The 16565-nt window shown below is 37.8% G+C and overlaps 1 protein-coding gene across 1 annotated transcript; it reads right to left on the bottom strand.

Moving 5' to 3' along the window:
• Positions 1–1629: 1629 nt before the first annotated feature.
• akt2 (v-akt murine thymoma viral oncogene homolog 2) lies at positions 1630–16321 on the bottom strand. The gene is made up of 14 exons (XM_058751297.1): positions 15812–16321; positions 11738–11900; positions 11447–11575; positions 10661–10772; positions 9967–10114; positions 8502–8633; positions 8343–8408; positions 8178–8246; positions 7953–8075; positions 7632–7760; positions 4404–4618; positions 4243–4330; positions 3876–3978; positions 1630–3172 (listed from the first exon to the last, which is right to left on the bottom strand). The coding sequence occupies exons 2-14, from the start codon at positions 11781–11783 to the stop codon at positions 3093–3095; spliced, it is 1440 nt and encodes a 479-aa protein (XP_058607280.1). The 5' UTR covers positions 11784–11900; positions 15812–16321; the 3' UTR covers positions 1630–3092.
• Positions 16322–16565: the final 244 nt, after the last annotated feature.

The following is a 16565-nucleotide window of genomic DNA, read 5'->3' on the forward strand; positions in this document are numbered from 1 at the left end:
ACGGTGAGAAGGAGAGTTTGAGTGGCTAAAGACTCTCCAAGGACCACAGCTGGAGAATTGCAGAAAATAGTTGAGTCTCGGGGTTCAGAAAACCTTAAAAAAAAATTATATATATATATATATAGTCAAACAGCACCTACATCACCACATGTTGTTTGGGAGGGTTTCAAGAAAAATTCTCCTCGCTCATCTAAAAACAAACTCCAGCATATTCAGTTATCAGACACGACTGGAACTTCAAAAGGGACTGGCTTCTATGGTCAGATGAAACTAAAAAATGAGCTTTTTAGCAGCAAACACTCGAGATGGGTTTGGTGAACACAGGGATAAATAGTACCCCATGTGTACAATGAAATATACTGCTGTATTTGTGATGTTGTGGGCCTATATTTCTGCTGGAGGTCCTGGACATCTTGTTTAGACACATGGCATCATGGATTCTATCAAATACCAACAGATAAAAAAATCAATAAGTGACTGACTCTGTTAGAAATATTATAATATGTTTGGATCTTCCAACCGTACAATAATCCAAACACAAACCTCAAAAACAACACAAAAATGGGTCACTGAGCACAAAACCAAGCTTCCATTCCAGTCCAGATTTTTGTGATTTAAAAAAAATAAAAGATCAAAAGGATTAACAATGCAGATAAATTTTCACAGCCGCCTTTGATCATATTTACCAAGGGTGTAGAAATTTTTGGCCATGACTGTGTGTATATATACATATATAAATGTTTAAATTATAAACGTCTTCAATAAAACAAAAATTGTGAAAATTCTTTAGCCCTTGAGCCCTAGCCGAAGAACACTTTGTGTCTCAAAATCTACTGTCCACTTGGTTAATTTGACATACTGTTGGGTTAGTAAAGGAGGCAGACATCATACAGTTTTTTGGTAAAAGAATTTACTTGCATGTATGTCCTAATAGCAAAGCATATCCCACAGCACTCTGTAGCCAAAAAATAATAATAATAATAATTAAAAAAAAAAATCAGTTTGCTGAAATATTTCAAGTTTCCCCCAACGTTTGCATCCCCTGCACTAAAAAAGCAAACCGAGCATCAATGATGACATTCGTGATTGTTCATCACATTCAGAACAGAACAGTCGATGGTTAAATTTGCAAAATAATTTCACTTCAAAGCTGATTTGTCCTACAGGTAGGTATATATACACACAAGAAAAATGGGTGAAAGCACTACAGCAGGCCATTTTAGATCTTCACCCCTCACGTCTCCACCCAAAAGTTTATTTTAAAAACTATAATTGAGCATCATTAATGGTGTGAATTAAGAGTGTGCATGTGTTAGTCATGTCCGGAGCAATGTATTATTTAATGACACGGGCAAATGGCGCCATCTGGCGGTCTCTCAGTCGATGCACCTAAGACCCATAGAAGCACTTCAGTTCGGCCCTGCTGTTGATACCAGTGAGGACCTTTGTGTATGAGCAAGTTTATGGCGGAGGGATGGTAATATATCATGTTTAATCTCAACAAAGGAAGCTTTTCATTTCCCCTTGCAAATATATACTGTGACTACCTTATTACACACCCACACATGCACAAGTGAACCACACATTCACACAAATGGAAAAATGGACAAAAGAAACAAACAAAAAACCTTTACTATTGTAATATATATTTATATATATATTTTATCAAGACAATTTAATTTCAGGGAGTGGGCGAATGAGGAAAAAATAATGATCCAAATAAAATAAGGAATAAAACAAAATCGTTTGATGTTCCTTGCACATGAAGCATCTTTAAAAAGGCAAAAGAAGAAAACACCTCACACATCTAAGCGGTGTGTTCCGACAGCTTCTGTCTGGGGAAGCACACCTACGTTAAACATCTGGAGATGAACTTGAACATTTTCTCTCAAACATCCTATCCATTTTTTTTCTGACTACACTAATAAAAAAAAAGGAGAAATGGAAAAGAGTGTCAAGGCTACGACAACAATGGCGTAGCACGCAGGTACTCGTTTCCACTGTTTGCTACTTTAACCAGTCGGTCATGCTGATGCAGTAGCTCTTGCAGTTAAATAACAGGACATTCAAATCCTTTTTTTCGTTATGGTTGTTTGTCTCTAAATTTTAACATCAATGCCTGCAAAACGTTCGAGAGACTGAAAACAACATGATGGACAGTTTCTATGATACACTAACCTTGGAACACCAAGCCTCTGGGGCTGCAGATGAAAACTGGAAAAAAAGCCTCTCCAGAAAGCCGGTTTCAAGGTTCCTGGATGTGGAGGAAACCACAGCCTCTCTGTTAACACGCTAGAGCTGTCTTCCTTTCTCTCTCTTCCCTTTAAAGCACAAACATTTTCACATCTATAGTGTGTGAGAGTCTCCAAACCCCTAACAATCCCACCCCCGTTCAACTCCTTAACGTTATGCCCATGTACAAAATGGAAACACAAAAAGACACACAGTTGAAGATGTAGACTGAGAACACGCATCCGTCGACGCACGCACACGCACAGCATTCGGTTCGCTACCCAGGCAGAGAAACAGCACTATTCCTTTCCGTGTTACCCCATCATCGGTCCTCCCGCTGTAAAAACACTATTGGTAACAGCTAGTTCCAGAAAGAGCACTTGTACAATTGCAGAAATATGGCTTTAAAACTGTAACAATCAGTGGGAAATAAGTCCAAATTGATTTCTCATGTCCCCACAAGATGATTTAGAGTGTGTTCGATATTTGTGTTTACAAGAGGCTTTAGTCCCGTAGTCCAGTGTTTTGAGTGTGAGCACGTGTCCTGAAACCTGCTGGTGCTGAGCTGTGTTTTCGATGGTACCTGATTGGTTGAGATTTATTCAGTGATTCATTGATGGATTGTGTTGCAGTGTGTAGTGTCAGGCTACGACTGGCTGGATGCAAGGCCAATCGGAAACCAGGACTGACCAGAGGGTACCACCTGTTCAGGATCATTCACAGATGCCGTACTCCCGCCTAGAACCCACTCCTCAGAAGGCTTGGGTTGCTGGTGCACGTGTCCTTGTATGAGTTTGCGTTTGTGTATGTGAGGGGCGTCCGGTTTGCTGGTAAGGGTGAGAGAGTGGGGAGGGGAGTGGTCACTCCCGCACACTGGCTGAGTAAGAGAACTGCGAGAAGTGTGTGCGTGTATCTGGGTCCTCCGCATCAAGACTGTCATCTGCAAGCAATGGAAAACCAAATCATCTCAATCATTTATTCCTCTTAAATGAAGAGTTCACCCTAAAATGAAAATTCTGTCACATGGAGTATTTTAAGTGTCCTTTCTGGGCCTTGGACATGTCAGTTGCATTGCTGTCTAGTGTCTAGAAAGCTCTCAGATCAAAATTCATCAAAATTATCTTAATTTGTGTTCCGAAGATGAACTAAGGTCTTACGGGTAATTAGTGACAGAATATTCATTTTTGGGTGAACTATCCCTTTAAGTAGGTTTGGCCTTTATAATAGCCTACATGTTGTTTATAATGAACGCCAAAATAATCTTCATATTGCTTATGTTTGTACATCATTTACAGATAGTTTACATTACTTCTGAAAGTAATAATATCAATTATCAAGCGAGTTATACACCAATGCAACTTTTTTTTTCTCAACAATGCATTTTTGATTCAGTGCAACTTCAGGCCCGTGTATACTTGACTTTCAACGTTCTGTTCCGTCTCGTTCCGAGCCACGTCCGCACAGCTTTCAAAGTATACTCAACTGCAGATGAGTGCGGATGGATGAGCTCCACTTATTTGAAACATTTTTGAGGGCTAAAATATTTGCTGTCATTTTCCACTTGTTAATCGTTTTCTCAGACACACAAAGAATCGTGACATGTCACAAGCAGACAGACAAGGAGGAAGAACTGAGGTACTCACATTGGTCAGGTGGCGTGACAGTAATGGTCTGTGCAGTGAACTCGTCGTCAAAGTAGCGCGTGTCTGTCTCTGAGGTCACTTGCGGCTTGAAGGGTGGGATAAGCTGCAGAAAACAACAGGAGGGTGAGAAATGAGTCTGAGAAAGAGCTCTAGAGAACATTTGGTCTTCACACATCCCTCATTAACCACATGCAGAGATCGGCATAAATGACTGTTTACTGTTAAATGTCTAATGAAGTAAAAAACAATGTTGGGTTTGAAGATATGTCTTCCGATCACGCTGCAATCAATCACACGATATTGGAACATGAAAGTAAACGAGATTCGAGAGAATCTGTCAAAGTGTCAAAAATCTTTAAACTCTTACCTTCTTTTGAAGGACATCTTGCCAGTTCATGGAACTGAAGAACTTGTGTGTCATCACTTCTTTGGCATCCTCAGGACCTCCTCCAAGCCTTAAAAACACGTTATTAAAACATACGCAAGATCCTCTTTCATAACAAAAGTGGAAACAGATGCTCTTCTTACCTCTGTTTGGGGTCTTTCTTGAGAAGGCCAGCCAGCAAGGCCTTTGCCTCAGGCGAGAGGTTTCTGGGGAAGCGAATCTCCTCCATTAAAATGAGCTCAAACAGACGTTCATGGTCCTGGTTATAGAACGGCAGCCGACCACACATCATTTCATACATGACCACGCCCAGACCCCACCAATCCACTGCACGGCCATAATCGTTGTCTTCTAATACCTACAGAAAAGAACGAGGAGATGATGAAAAATGAAGTAGTCTGTTTTAGAGATGGCAATAAAAAACCAAAAAAACAAGAAGCTTAAATAAGACATCCTTTAATATTGGGAAGGTATATCAAGGTTCATGCAGATAGTGCTTAAAAACCTCAAGAAACTGCTTTTGATAATGTAGCATAATCCGGAGTGACAACATTAAATGAGAGAAGAAAAAAATAATTACCAGGTTCACCTTTTATTTCAAAGTAACGATATACATCACGATACAGTTATTTATATATATATATATATATATATATATATATATATATATATATATATATATATATATGATTATTTTCTCTTATTTGTAGTTTGGTTAACATGAATGACAGACAGCAGAAATTTTAGACTGCTGTCACTTTAAGAGCTACCCGGATACAATATACTATTACATGTGTTTTCTTTCTCAGCTGTTTGCTTTCACTTAAGACCTAAATTATGATTATACTAACAAAGACAGGCATGTTAACGCATACAAGTGTGTGTATTTTAGTGTTAAAGGCCTATAAAATGGCAAAAATAACTCCTGCTCTCTATGAGTAGTCTTTACATACGCACGCCTCTCTGACAGGGCTCACGCCTCTTTCACACATCCTCCGTTTGCAGTGCGTATGCGGTCCGTGTGCGTTACGTATGCGGTGCAGAAGCAGCACGGACTCATTGTGCTTTCCTGATCTGCGGCGGTTTACCAAAGACACAACATTTATCTTTTTTTTAAAATTTCAAATCCAAATGTTGTTAGCATATATACTTAAAAGAGGAACACTACAGTGCTGAAAAAGCACTTTATCACAGTACAATTACACAATCTTTCATAGACATATTCACCTTTAAACTCAGTTAATATAAACGACGTATTAAATCGGAGCATGTGTGAAACAGGCGTCAGAAACTATCTCTCAGACGGCGCGCACATATAGCGAAATGAGTTCTCTTTTGCTGCCGATTACGTTTCAACAGCTTAAAATTACTTGTTTTTAAACCACAATGCATTAAAACGTGTGCAAACTACACTTTTTTGTGACCATGTAGCACAGCAATGTCACGTGAGCATGTAACCGCGATAGAGATGATAGTCGAAAATCTCCACAAATTGACAAATTTCTACCGGTTAATTGTGTCTACCGGTATAATCGCCCACCCCTACCCCCACGTATCCCAATGGTAAAACCTTATTTGTAATTATTGTTAGAAATGTTGTTATTATTAGTTTTTCAGTTTTACACGTTAAAAATATTTAGCATAATTAACACAGGGGCAGAGCTAGGGTTGGCCACCCCACTCACAACTGTTGCTTCTGTCTTTTTTTTCTTGACAAGAAGTGCATTTATTCAGTTGTTGAACATCTTTATGACCACATCAAATGGGAGATGTTTCAGACACGCACTTCACAACTTCACTGTTGGACTCAAACGAGCCCGGAAACGGTACTGTGCTCGTAACTGGTGCTCTTCAATTGCACGCACAACGGCGCCAGGGCACGCTGTACCTGTATCATTTCATATCAAAGCGCAAATGAAACTACACATGCATGCAATGTCGTGGTCTGTTAAGTCATGAAGTGATCAAAAAGGCAATTAAATCTGCATGCATGTAATATATTATATATATATACGAGTCACATTTAAGAACATGTCTCCGAAATGATTTTCAAAACAGCATCCCAGCACTATCTCCCTCATCTGACACACACGATTCAATTCGTCAGTTCATTAGTAGAGACTTGAACTGAAGTGGGTCAGAAACGATGGAGAGATTTGAGAGAAAATACAATGCATGTTCAGCAGCGGCAGCTCTTAAAGAAATAATAGCCAAAACAACCTAATAACCCGGCTGCTGTAATGTCTGTTAATCAAAGAGAAAAAAAAAAGAAAAAAATGTATAACTTTTATAGCTTCAAGGATTCATCTGTATTTAATTTAGAATTTAGTGTTTAATAACTTCAATTTCTGTATATTTCTGCTGAAGGCCACAGGTAAATATGACATTTATTATAATGGGTTTATGTGAAGATTGTTTTAAGTTCACTTAAATTAGAAGTTTATTTTTTAGTCTTAAAAAAATATCGAAATTGCTATCTCTCAATTATACTGTAATATTGAATGGTTATAGTCAATGGTTAAATATTACGGGCAAAAAAAATAAAATAAATTAATTTTATTTTTTTATAGAGACATCAGTAGTATTGGTATCAGTGATACTGGCCTTCAGTCATAAAAAGATGCCATTAAACAAAAAAATAAAAAATATACCGTCTTTATGTTGTTTGTAAATACATTTGAACATGAATGTAAAATTATTGCAATATAAAAGTATATTTAAAAACTTTAATGTTAGGTGGGATTAATCGCAATGACTTTTTTTCTTCATTGGAACAAAATGCATCTTTTCTGTTAGCTAAGAGCGCAATACTGCCAAATATTAAACCAACCTTATGCCTTTAAGACAAGTAAGTGCTACTGAAATGGAGATTTATGGCTCATTTATCATTGTCATTTATCAACTCATTTTGAGAAAACGGCCTTTAAAAATATGTATTGTAACTGAAATCTATTGACACAAATAGATAAAGTGCTACACTTAACAGTGTCTTTTGGATGTTTTCTTTCCACTAGTCTGAAGAAACACTTTCTGAAAACCCAAAAAGCCCAAAATCTCAAATTTGACAGGTGCATGAAAAAACAGGGTTTTGCCTGCATTGTCTTCCCTTAAACCTTCATCTAGTACTTCCTGACATGTATTGTGTAATATTGCAAAGATGCTTTTTAGCTTCTGCTCTCCTTTCAATGTGGTTCAAAACAACAAGACTGTTTCCTGCTTTAAAACACTGTGAGATTCCATTATAATAGGTCAGAAAATGAGCAAATCAGAGCTGGACCTGATTCACAGCGTTTTTCTACATTTTAATCTAGCAAACTATGATCCAAAAATCGACTGAAAAAAAACAAGTTCATGGAGTGAGTTCGCAGTACCTCAGGAGCAAGGTACTCTGGGGTCCCACAGAATGTCTTCATGGTGGCCTCATTAGTAATGCCCTCTTTACACAGGCCAAAGTCTGTGATTTTAATGTGACCATCTTTATCCAGCATTAGATTCTCCAGCTGCAGAGAGAAACGCAATTGAAAGAGAATTAGGAAATAGCGTTTTGCCATTTGTGGTAAAAAAAGGAACACAGACTTCATGTCTTTGTGGTCTATGACACAATTTCCAAAAAACAATTCTCACAATAAAAAAATATATATATTTTTACAACAATTACATATAGAACATTAAACATTGAGAACACAGAAAACCTTTAGGTCCCTGTAGACGACATCTTTAGAGTGCAGATATTCCAATGCTGAAACAATTTCAGCCCCATAGAAGCGAGCTCTATCCTCCGTAAACACACGCTCTCGAGACAAGTGGAAGAACAGCTGGAAACACGTAAAAAGGAGACAAAACAGAATTTTAAAAGAGACAGAATGGTGTAGGCTTTTCTAGTTTGTTTTTGTAAGGAGCGACAGGATGTGACAAACCTCGCCTCCATTTGCGTACTCCATGACAAAACACAATCGATCTCGTGTCTGGAAGGCGTATTTTAGTGTCTGAAAGAGAGATTGAAAACAATGTGAATTAACAAATCTAGAACCAAGATAATTGTGCAATAATAATAAAAAAAAAAAACAATGAAATGAACGTACCGTAAGGAAGGGGTGCCGTGTGTTCTGCAACACTCTGCTTTCTGTGATTGTGTGTGCAACCTCGTCCTGAAATAGACAAAAAAAGACACACAACTTTGTCATGACTCTCAAACAAATCATTCAGGAGCATTTTAAAGTTCTGATTCGTGTGCTGCCCACCTTAGCAATGATGACCTCTTTGCGTAGAATCTTCATGGCGTAGTACATGCCAGTAGCTTTTTCCCTCACTAGAATCACCTTTCCAAAAGTGCCTTTACCCAGCAGCTTTAAGTAGTCAAAGTCACTCATTGTCTAAAGAAAAAATAATAATAATGAGTCAAAGTTTTTCATATTAAAAACAGATCTGATCAGTCATTAAATCTCAATATTTAAAACAAGGCTTTTATAAATAAACCTAAAACTTTACATTTTATATTTTTCTATTAATAGAAAGAGACAAAACACATTTTAGTCACACAAACATTAACAACAAACTGATTGTCACATACCTGCGAACTCACAATTTAACTGTTTTGTGCAATATCACCTAGAATTATGCCAAGTAATGGATAAATGCACAGTCAGCCTGTCAGTATCTCAAAATAAACCACAACAGGGTGATTGGGACACCAAAACAGAGTGGAGGAGTCTCATATAATGCTGAAGGGGATTATTTTGACTTGCTGATTCTGTATGATCTTGTTTATTACATGCCTACTTAAAGGAACAGTTCACCCAAAAATGAAATTCTGCTGAAAATTCTCTCATCCTCAGGGCATCCCAGATGCAGACGGATTTGTTTCTTTATCAGAACAGATTTGGAGAAATTTATCATTACGTCTCCTCCTCACCAGTAAATGTGTGCCATCAGAATCAGAGTCCAAACAGCTGATAAAAGCACCACAATAATCCACATGACTCCAGTCCATTAATTACGGTAATATCTTGTGAAGCAAAAACCTGTGTGTTTGTAATGAACATATCCATCATTAAGAGGTTTTTAACTTCAAACCGTTGCTTATGATTAAAATACTCTATCCATAATATTTCTTTCTCCAGTGAAAATTCCTAGAGCTCTAAACAAATATGTTGGTGGATTCTGATGTGAGATAACAACAGGGGATGGACTTGAAAGAAGTGTTATTATGGATTATGGACTCATATTTTGACCAGAAACAACAGTTTAAAGTTAATACACCTTAACAATAAATTTCCTTCTTATAAACATGCAGCTTTTCGCTTCACGAAGTTAACTGATGGACTAGAGTCATTTCAATTAGCTGTGTATTAATGTGATGCGTTTATTCAGTTTGGACTCATTCTAACCGCATCTTTTCACTGCCGAGGATCCACTGGTTGGCAAGTGATTTAATCCTAAACTTACCCAAATCTGATCAGATGTAGAAACAAACTCATCTACATCTTGGATGGCCAGAGGGTGAGTAAAATGTTTATTTTGGGGTAAATTTTTCATAGAAGATTTGAAGACAGAGAGTGCAAGGTGATACAAGAGACATGAAATTAAAAGCTGTGTAGGAAACTGGTTCCATGGGACAATAGACAACTGAGGTAGTTTCGTATAGAGAAGTGAAGCATGTTACCCAAACATCCAGAACGTGACTACACTTGGAGTTAAAGTACTTACCACTTTGGTGCGGGACTTTGCAATGGCAGCTTCCATTCCCTCCAGGCTGTTGTCTCCAGGGGAGCCAAAGTTGATGTCCATTGGCTCCTCCTCTTCCCGGGACTTGAGCCCATTGGCCACAGCCTGGATTGCACGTATCCACTCCTCTCTGCATTGACATCAAGAAGAAATCATATTAGTCATTCATTAAATCCAAGAAAACATTAAACTATAAAGCAAGTTCGGTTCCTCTTGTTATTTTCTATGATCTTACGCTGATCACATGTACATGATTGCCATCCTTTTGAAGAATTGGGCTTTTTAGTCACATAATGACCTAAACGCAATTCCTGTTTCCACTGAAATGTTTTTCAACTCCTTTACGATTCAATTTAAGCAACAGGCAATGAGTAATAAGCTGTTTTGGTTGGCAAAAATCTGGCTAATAGAACTAAATCTGCTTTTCCAGTAAATACCATTCAGCATCTGCTTCTTAAAGGGATAGTTTGATGTTTATCTGCTTACCCCCAGGGCATCCAAGATGTAGGTGACTTTGTATCTTCAGTAGAACACAAACGAAAATTTTTAACTCAAACCGTTGCGTAACATCAAATTTCCATTTTTGGGTGAACTATCCCTTTAAACTCTCTCTTCCACTCATTCATTCACAACGAGGACACTGATTCCATCAGAACCCTCCATCTCATCTCCTCACCTTTCAGCAGTGCTATCCACGTGGAAGGTCCGCTCAATAACAGTGGTCCACTGCAAGCAGCGGATGACAAACGTGTTCGGCCGAGGTCGTTCAGTCTTCATCAGCTGACACTCTGTGAAGGATATAAAAGAAAAGTTCAAAAGTTGTATTTTGAATTTAAATGTGTTGAATATGTCAAAAGTTTCTAAACCTCATATATTAAAAGTCAACTGCTATTTAATGTTGATTGGATGGCTTCTTGCTTTCTTAATTGGGCGATTCTTCTTGACCGAATACGCTGATATCCAGGTTTAGGAGATTTAAACAAACATTCAACTTAGAATGAAAAACTCAAGTCAAATTCTTTCGTTTTTGTTCATTTTGCATGTTATAGTTTCAGTGTTTTCATGCTTTTATGTATTTAAAGGCTTTCTTAAACACTACAAATATTCCAATGGTCAGAAAAACAAAAGTTTTTTGCCATAATTTACCACTACAACTTCAGGTGTTTAGAAGGGAATAGTGATCCTTAAAATCTCAAAAACAATGCAAAAACAATGAAAAATTCAATGTTGGCAGATATAAATCAATGTATAAAAATAAACAAACAAACAAAACCCTGTTGATATTGTCCAATTTTCTATTTGGTGCAATTAACTTTATCATGCATCGCTTGACTTAAGTTTCTATAAATGATAATTGGTAAGAAATGAAATAACCCATAGCTCAAAAACTAAACTACCTAAAGGGAACCCATAAAGTTAGAATACTAAACACAATCTGGTGTGTGTGTGGAGAGAGGCAGACCTGCGACAGAGAAGTTATTGAGAGGGGGCTGATTGTGGTCTGACGTCTCTGGCTTCTCCTTGTAGCCAATGAAAGAGCCATCACTCTTTAGGATGAAATATCGGGGCCTCCAAGTCTTAATGTATTCACCTGCAGACAGGAGGAGGAAAAGATACAAGGAAGTAGATGGCAGGAGGAAGAAAGCAGGGAAAAAACAAAAAGGCAGAAACAAGGAAGACAACAACTCGGTGTTTACAATCCAAAAATATGATATGGACTGTTACAAAGAGTGAGCGAGTAAGCGATTCTCACCTCTCTTGTGGAGCCAGCCCTCTCTGACGATGCTGACCTCGTTCATGCTGGGTTAGGGGTGTGTGGGGCGTAGGGCGTAGGGCAGGGTGGCAGGGAGGTTGGGGGAGGGGAAGCGTCGAGTCTCGGGTCAGACAGACGTTCAGCACCACAGAGCCAGACTCACCTGGGATCATGCAAATAAACCAAGGTTAACCACAATAAAGTATAACACAGGAAGCACCACAGACTAAGTTGTTTTACATATCTGTTGCTCATTTTTAGCAAACAGTGTTTATGTACAAAACAAGAATAACGCCAACATTAGAACCTCATTTTTTAATAGTATTTTTTAGTGTTCCACAGACTAAGGAACAGAGGGTGAGTAAATGACAAAATATTCATATTCGGGTAAATGAGTCCTTTAATAAAAACATTGTGTATGTGAATTCATTATTATCATTACTGCATCTAACATCTGAACTCATCAACTGAAAGATTTTGCACAAATGGTCACCTGACTAAAGCTGCAGGAATGCCACCTGTTTAGAAATGTTTGTAATGTAAACTTCACATAAATGCAGCATTCAGCACTCTGCAACAGATAAGCCTCAATTTCACATTTAACAGATGAGGGACAGCTGAAATTCATTTGTTATCATCTTACTGAATAAAACAGAGTCCCATGCACAATCCAATATCGAGCTAGTCTAACCGGGGGCAGGAGGAAAGCAATGAATGAACAGATCACAACAAAGAGGTGAAAGCAAGATGTGCTGTGGAAAATTTCAGCAGTATTATACACTGCATGAATGAATCCAAAGTGCGGAGTCATTATTCACAAACAAGTATCTTTATATGTGGGATAAAAGTGCTGATGAAGGATCAGGGTCTCGATCCGGGTGGATGCTGATGGATATAATCCATGTTCAGTTTTTTTGTCTTTGACATCTTTAAGATGATGTTATCAATGTGCAGCCTATGAGTGGACCACTGATCACCTTTTATTATAAAATGGCTTATGTGAACAATTCAAATATTAATCTCATGTCTGTCATGAGAGTCGGAAAGCACAACCAATCCAAGACATATACATCACATTCTCTTTTAAAGACGCCTCATTCTTTGATTCATAATTTATTGTATCCATATTGAAATCAACATATGAGAATTTTTTATATAAAATTATATTCATTATGTGTTTAATATAATTACATGTATTACCTTTATGATGATGATGAATATGATGTTTATGGTGTATTTTTTCTAAAACCATTTACCTTAATTAATTTGCATGCAATTAGACTTCAGTTACAAAAGGAACAAATACAACTTTTCTTCTTTATGTTCCTGTGGAACTTTAATTTGAATTTAAAAACATGTTTAATTCATACATTGTGCTTAGATAAATAAAGTGTGTGCAAAGAGTTAAACCACCAAAATAACCATGAAACCTGCATTCCCAGTCCTTATTTGCAAGGCTTTTACTCTGATAATATGCATATAATGTAAATGCTGGGGATTTTAAAATCACAACACGTGTGAAGAGAATAACACACACTTAATGAACATGGGACAAGGATGAGCCTCTTTTACCGAAAAGTGTTTTTAAACCATTTTTGAAAGGAAATGAGAGAGCACTGTTCTATCACCATGGAGATGCCAATTAGACTGCAGTAAAGCCAGTCTGAGCCACAGGTGAATGTGCCACTTTGTATGGCGAACAAGACAAGACACCTGCTGTTTTCAGAAGCAACATTAGAAAGCACAAGCTTTTGCAGTAAAAAAAAACAACGCTTGATAACTCGGGGACAGAATGTTCATCCACCTGAAGAAAATGTGAGCATAGTTTGTACATGTATCAGCTGATGTTGTGGGTGGCTGCCAAAGCATTTCTGGGAATTTCTTAAGCATTGCAATTCATGATCATATAATATTAATATACATATATATAAAACAAATCATGTTAATATAACTTATTACTTAAAGGAATAGTTTAAAAATAAAAATTCAGTCATCACTTCACAACCTGCCCACATTTTGTTTTTGTTTGTTTGTTAATAATTGAAGTAAGTGGGCTCCAGTGTTGTTTTGCAACCCTTTATACTTTCATTGCATGGCCAAAAAGCAGCTGAAACTTTTTCAAAATATCTTGTGTTACGCATAAGTCATACAGGTTTGTAAGAACATGAGGGTCAAAACTATCAAAATATTGTCCTTTTATCTGTTGACCATGACATTGAAATAATAACTGGCTTATATCTGTCAGAGTGTTAAGATTGGTGCAACCCCTCTAAAAATGCTTAAAACCCTTCTAAATGCTTAAAACAAGGTATTAGATAAATCCACATGAATAGTGACATTGTGTAAAATGTTAAAGATGAAAAGAATTATTGTCAGTTCCCAAATGAATTTATTCTTCTTACTGCATTGAACATCTGTAAATTGTTTTAAGGATAAATCTTACCAAATTATGTTACATTTAAGCTTAAGAGAATAAAAAATAAACTGGCAGAGTGGTAAGAAAAATAAACTTAGTATATAGTATAAACAGGTTACATTCTAAAAAAAACTTCTTGGACTCATAAGAAAATTTCAGCTTATCAAAGAATATTTAAACTTTTATTTGTGACCAGAAAATGTTTTAAGATTTAATTTTTTTGCAGAGTGGCACAATTCCAAAAAGCACAGTTTCAACTTCTGGCACCTTGATATGGCTCTGGTCCTTTCTTTAATCTGTGGTAGTTTCTGCTCATTTTCTATCTTTGATCTCTTAATAAATATTAACAAACCTTTCCTTAACAAGAAACACGATTTGAAATAGCATCTTTCAAATTTGTAGTACAAACAGTGCTGGACAAAATGCATGTCATGGTTTCAAGTTTAGTGTCTGTTTAATTCACTAAACCTATACAATAGTAAGAGATTCTTGCTTTTGCAAACAGCACAAAAAAAAGCTGGGGTTTTTGTTGTTGTTGTGAGTATACGATCAGTCTGTGCCAGAGGAGTTTCCTGGCATAGCAGTGCCTCTGGCACAGATCTGGCATGTTGTCCCTATCACCATGGGCACAACACTGGATTATCCCTGCAAAATAAAATCCCCACCTTGTGACGCCCCTGCTAGTCCATTACACAACTGCTTAACACATGCACTGGCATTAAAAACACACTGACCGTCCGTCTCTATTGCTGGCATATATACATGCATCTAGTGTGCGTGTATCAGTTGGTCAGTGGTCTGCCTGTTCCTCTTTTTCAACAACTCTCTCTCTCTCTCAGACACACACGCACGCACTTTGAAGTCCACAGTAGAAAGACAAACAAGAGCTGTGACCATTTCAACAAACTAATGATTACACACTTTCTGTACCGAGTGGAATAATTCCAGACAGCGATGTCCTGAATCTGACCCCTCTCAACCTCGATAACCTTCAGGCCTTATGCACAAACCCGACAGATGCATTATTTCATATATGTCAAACATCTGACTACTTTTAACCTAAATAAAGTTTCCATATTTTAAACATGCCTACAGAATTGCATTGAACTCCACGTGGAACAGCATGGCAACTCTATTAATAAAACCAAAGGCAAAGTGGCATCAGTTTGATCGATCATACAACATGTACAGTGAGTTCACCCTATAGATCCACATGCATCATGCATCTGTACAGCGTGTAAAGGGCCTGATCGATAATATACTCTCATTCCCACTACCTCAGCTGGTCTTTTTTTAACTTAATAGACTGAGATCTCCGTCAAGATACAATGATGCACTTACAATAGATCAGCAAGCAAGGACCCCGCGGGAGAGATCAGCAGAAGCGCCAAATGGGTTTAAATTAATCTATAAGCGTAAGTTACTTGTATTTAATAAACTGATTTGTAAAGAAAAACGGAGTGACAAACATGTGCTACGACGGGAGATGCGGTTTATCTGTACGGTAAACCTGAGAAACGCATATTAACAAACAGATTTGTCTGGGAATGTATCCCAAAGCGCAACAAAACATTTAAGTGCAATTTACATATAGAGACTCGCGCTAGGCTAAACATCACGCTAGCCATCAATCATCGATGCACGTTTTAGTCCCTTACCTCCACTTTTATTCTCCTGCGATGTGTTGGTTAACCGAAATGTAAAAATCTCCAAAAGCCCATGTAAGTGGAGTGAAACAAGGGTGTTTAGAGACGTGAAATGTATGTTTATTCCTCTCGCGAGCTGTTGTGTATTGAGCTCTGCCAATGACCACTCAGCTGCCCCAAAAATAACAACACCCAACCGGCCGAATATCCTCACAAACCGCCCCTCAGTGGCCCGAAACTCGAACCCGGTCGCCCAAACTCATCCCACAACGCTTATTTGACGCGTTTAAGGCTTTTGAAAAGCTCGCCGTGGCCGTCCTGTAGGTCTGTGCGCGATGTTACGGTGGTGGTGGTATCGCGGATAGGCCTCCGTCTAGCAACTCAACGGGAGCACAAACAGGAAATGACCTCAGCTCACGCTCGGCGCGACGTCACGGGCAACGTCCGAAATTTGAAAAGGTCCGTTTTTTGTGTTGCTGTTCGTCGGTTATGTGATAGCGAGGTTGTGATTTTATAAGAAAATCGTAAATGTCCGGATTGTTTCGTCGATTGCTGTTTCAATATTGCAACATATACATTTACTCTATATAAGCTCCCTCTACTGGTTATCTGCCACAGTTCCTCTGCAGAGTTTATTTTTCAAAGGCTTGAGGTTAAAAGAGAATTTGTTTACTCCAATGTGAGCATGTTTTGTGGGTATTTTTCTAAATAGTGTTTAAAATAATCAAAAAGCTCTATGATACTACCTTTTTTGCTGCTATTTTTG

This window comes from Onychostoma macrolepis, chromosome 18 (genome assembly GCF_012432095.1).
Source record: "Onychostoma macrolepis isolate SWU-2019 chromosome 18, ASM1243209v1, whole genome shotgun sequence".
Taxonomy (NCBI): domain Eukaryota; kingdom Metazoa; phylum Chordata; class Actinopteri; order Cypriniformes; family Cyprinidae; genus Onychostoma; species Onychostoma macrolepis.

Bases quoted from the DNA above. Each gene is read 5' to 3' on its own strand.
- akt2 (XM_058751297.1), bottom strand. From the start codon at position 11,783: ATGAACGAGGTCAGCATCGTCAGAGAGGGCTGGCTCCACAAGAGAG. The intron at 8,634-9,966 runs GTAAGTACTTTA...TTTTTTCTTTAG, and splicing joins CAAAGTCCCGCACCAAAGTG to ACAATGAGTGACTTTGACTA. The intron at 8,247-8,342 runs GTACGTTCATTT...TCTCTCTTTCAG, and splicing joins CACGGCACCCCTTCCTTACG to ACACTAAAATACGCCTTCCA.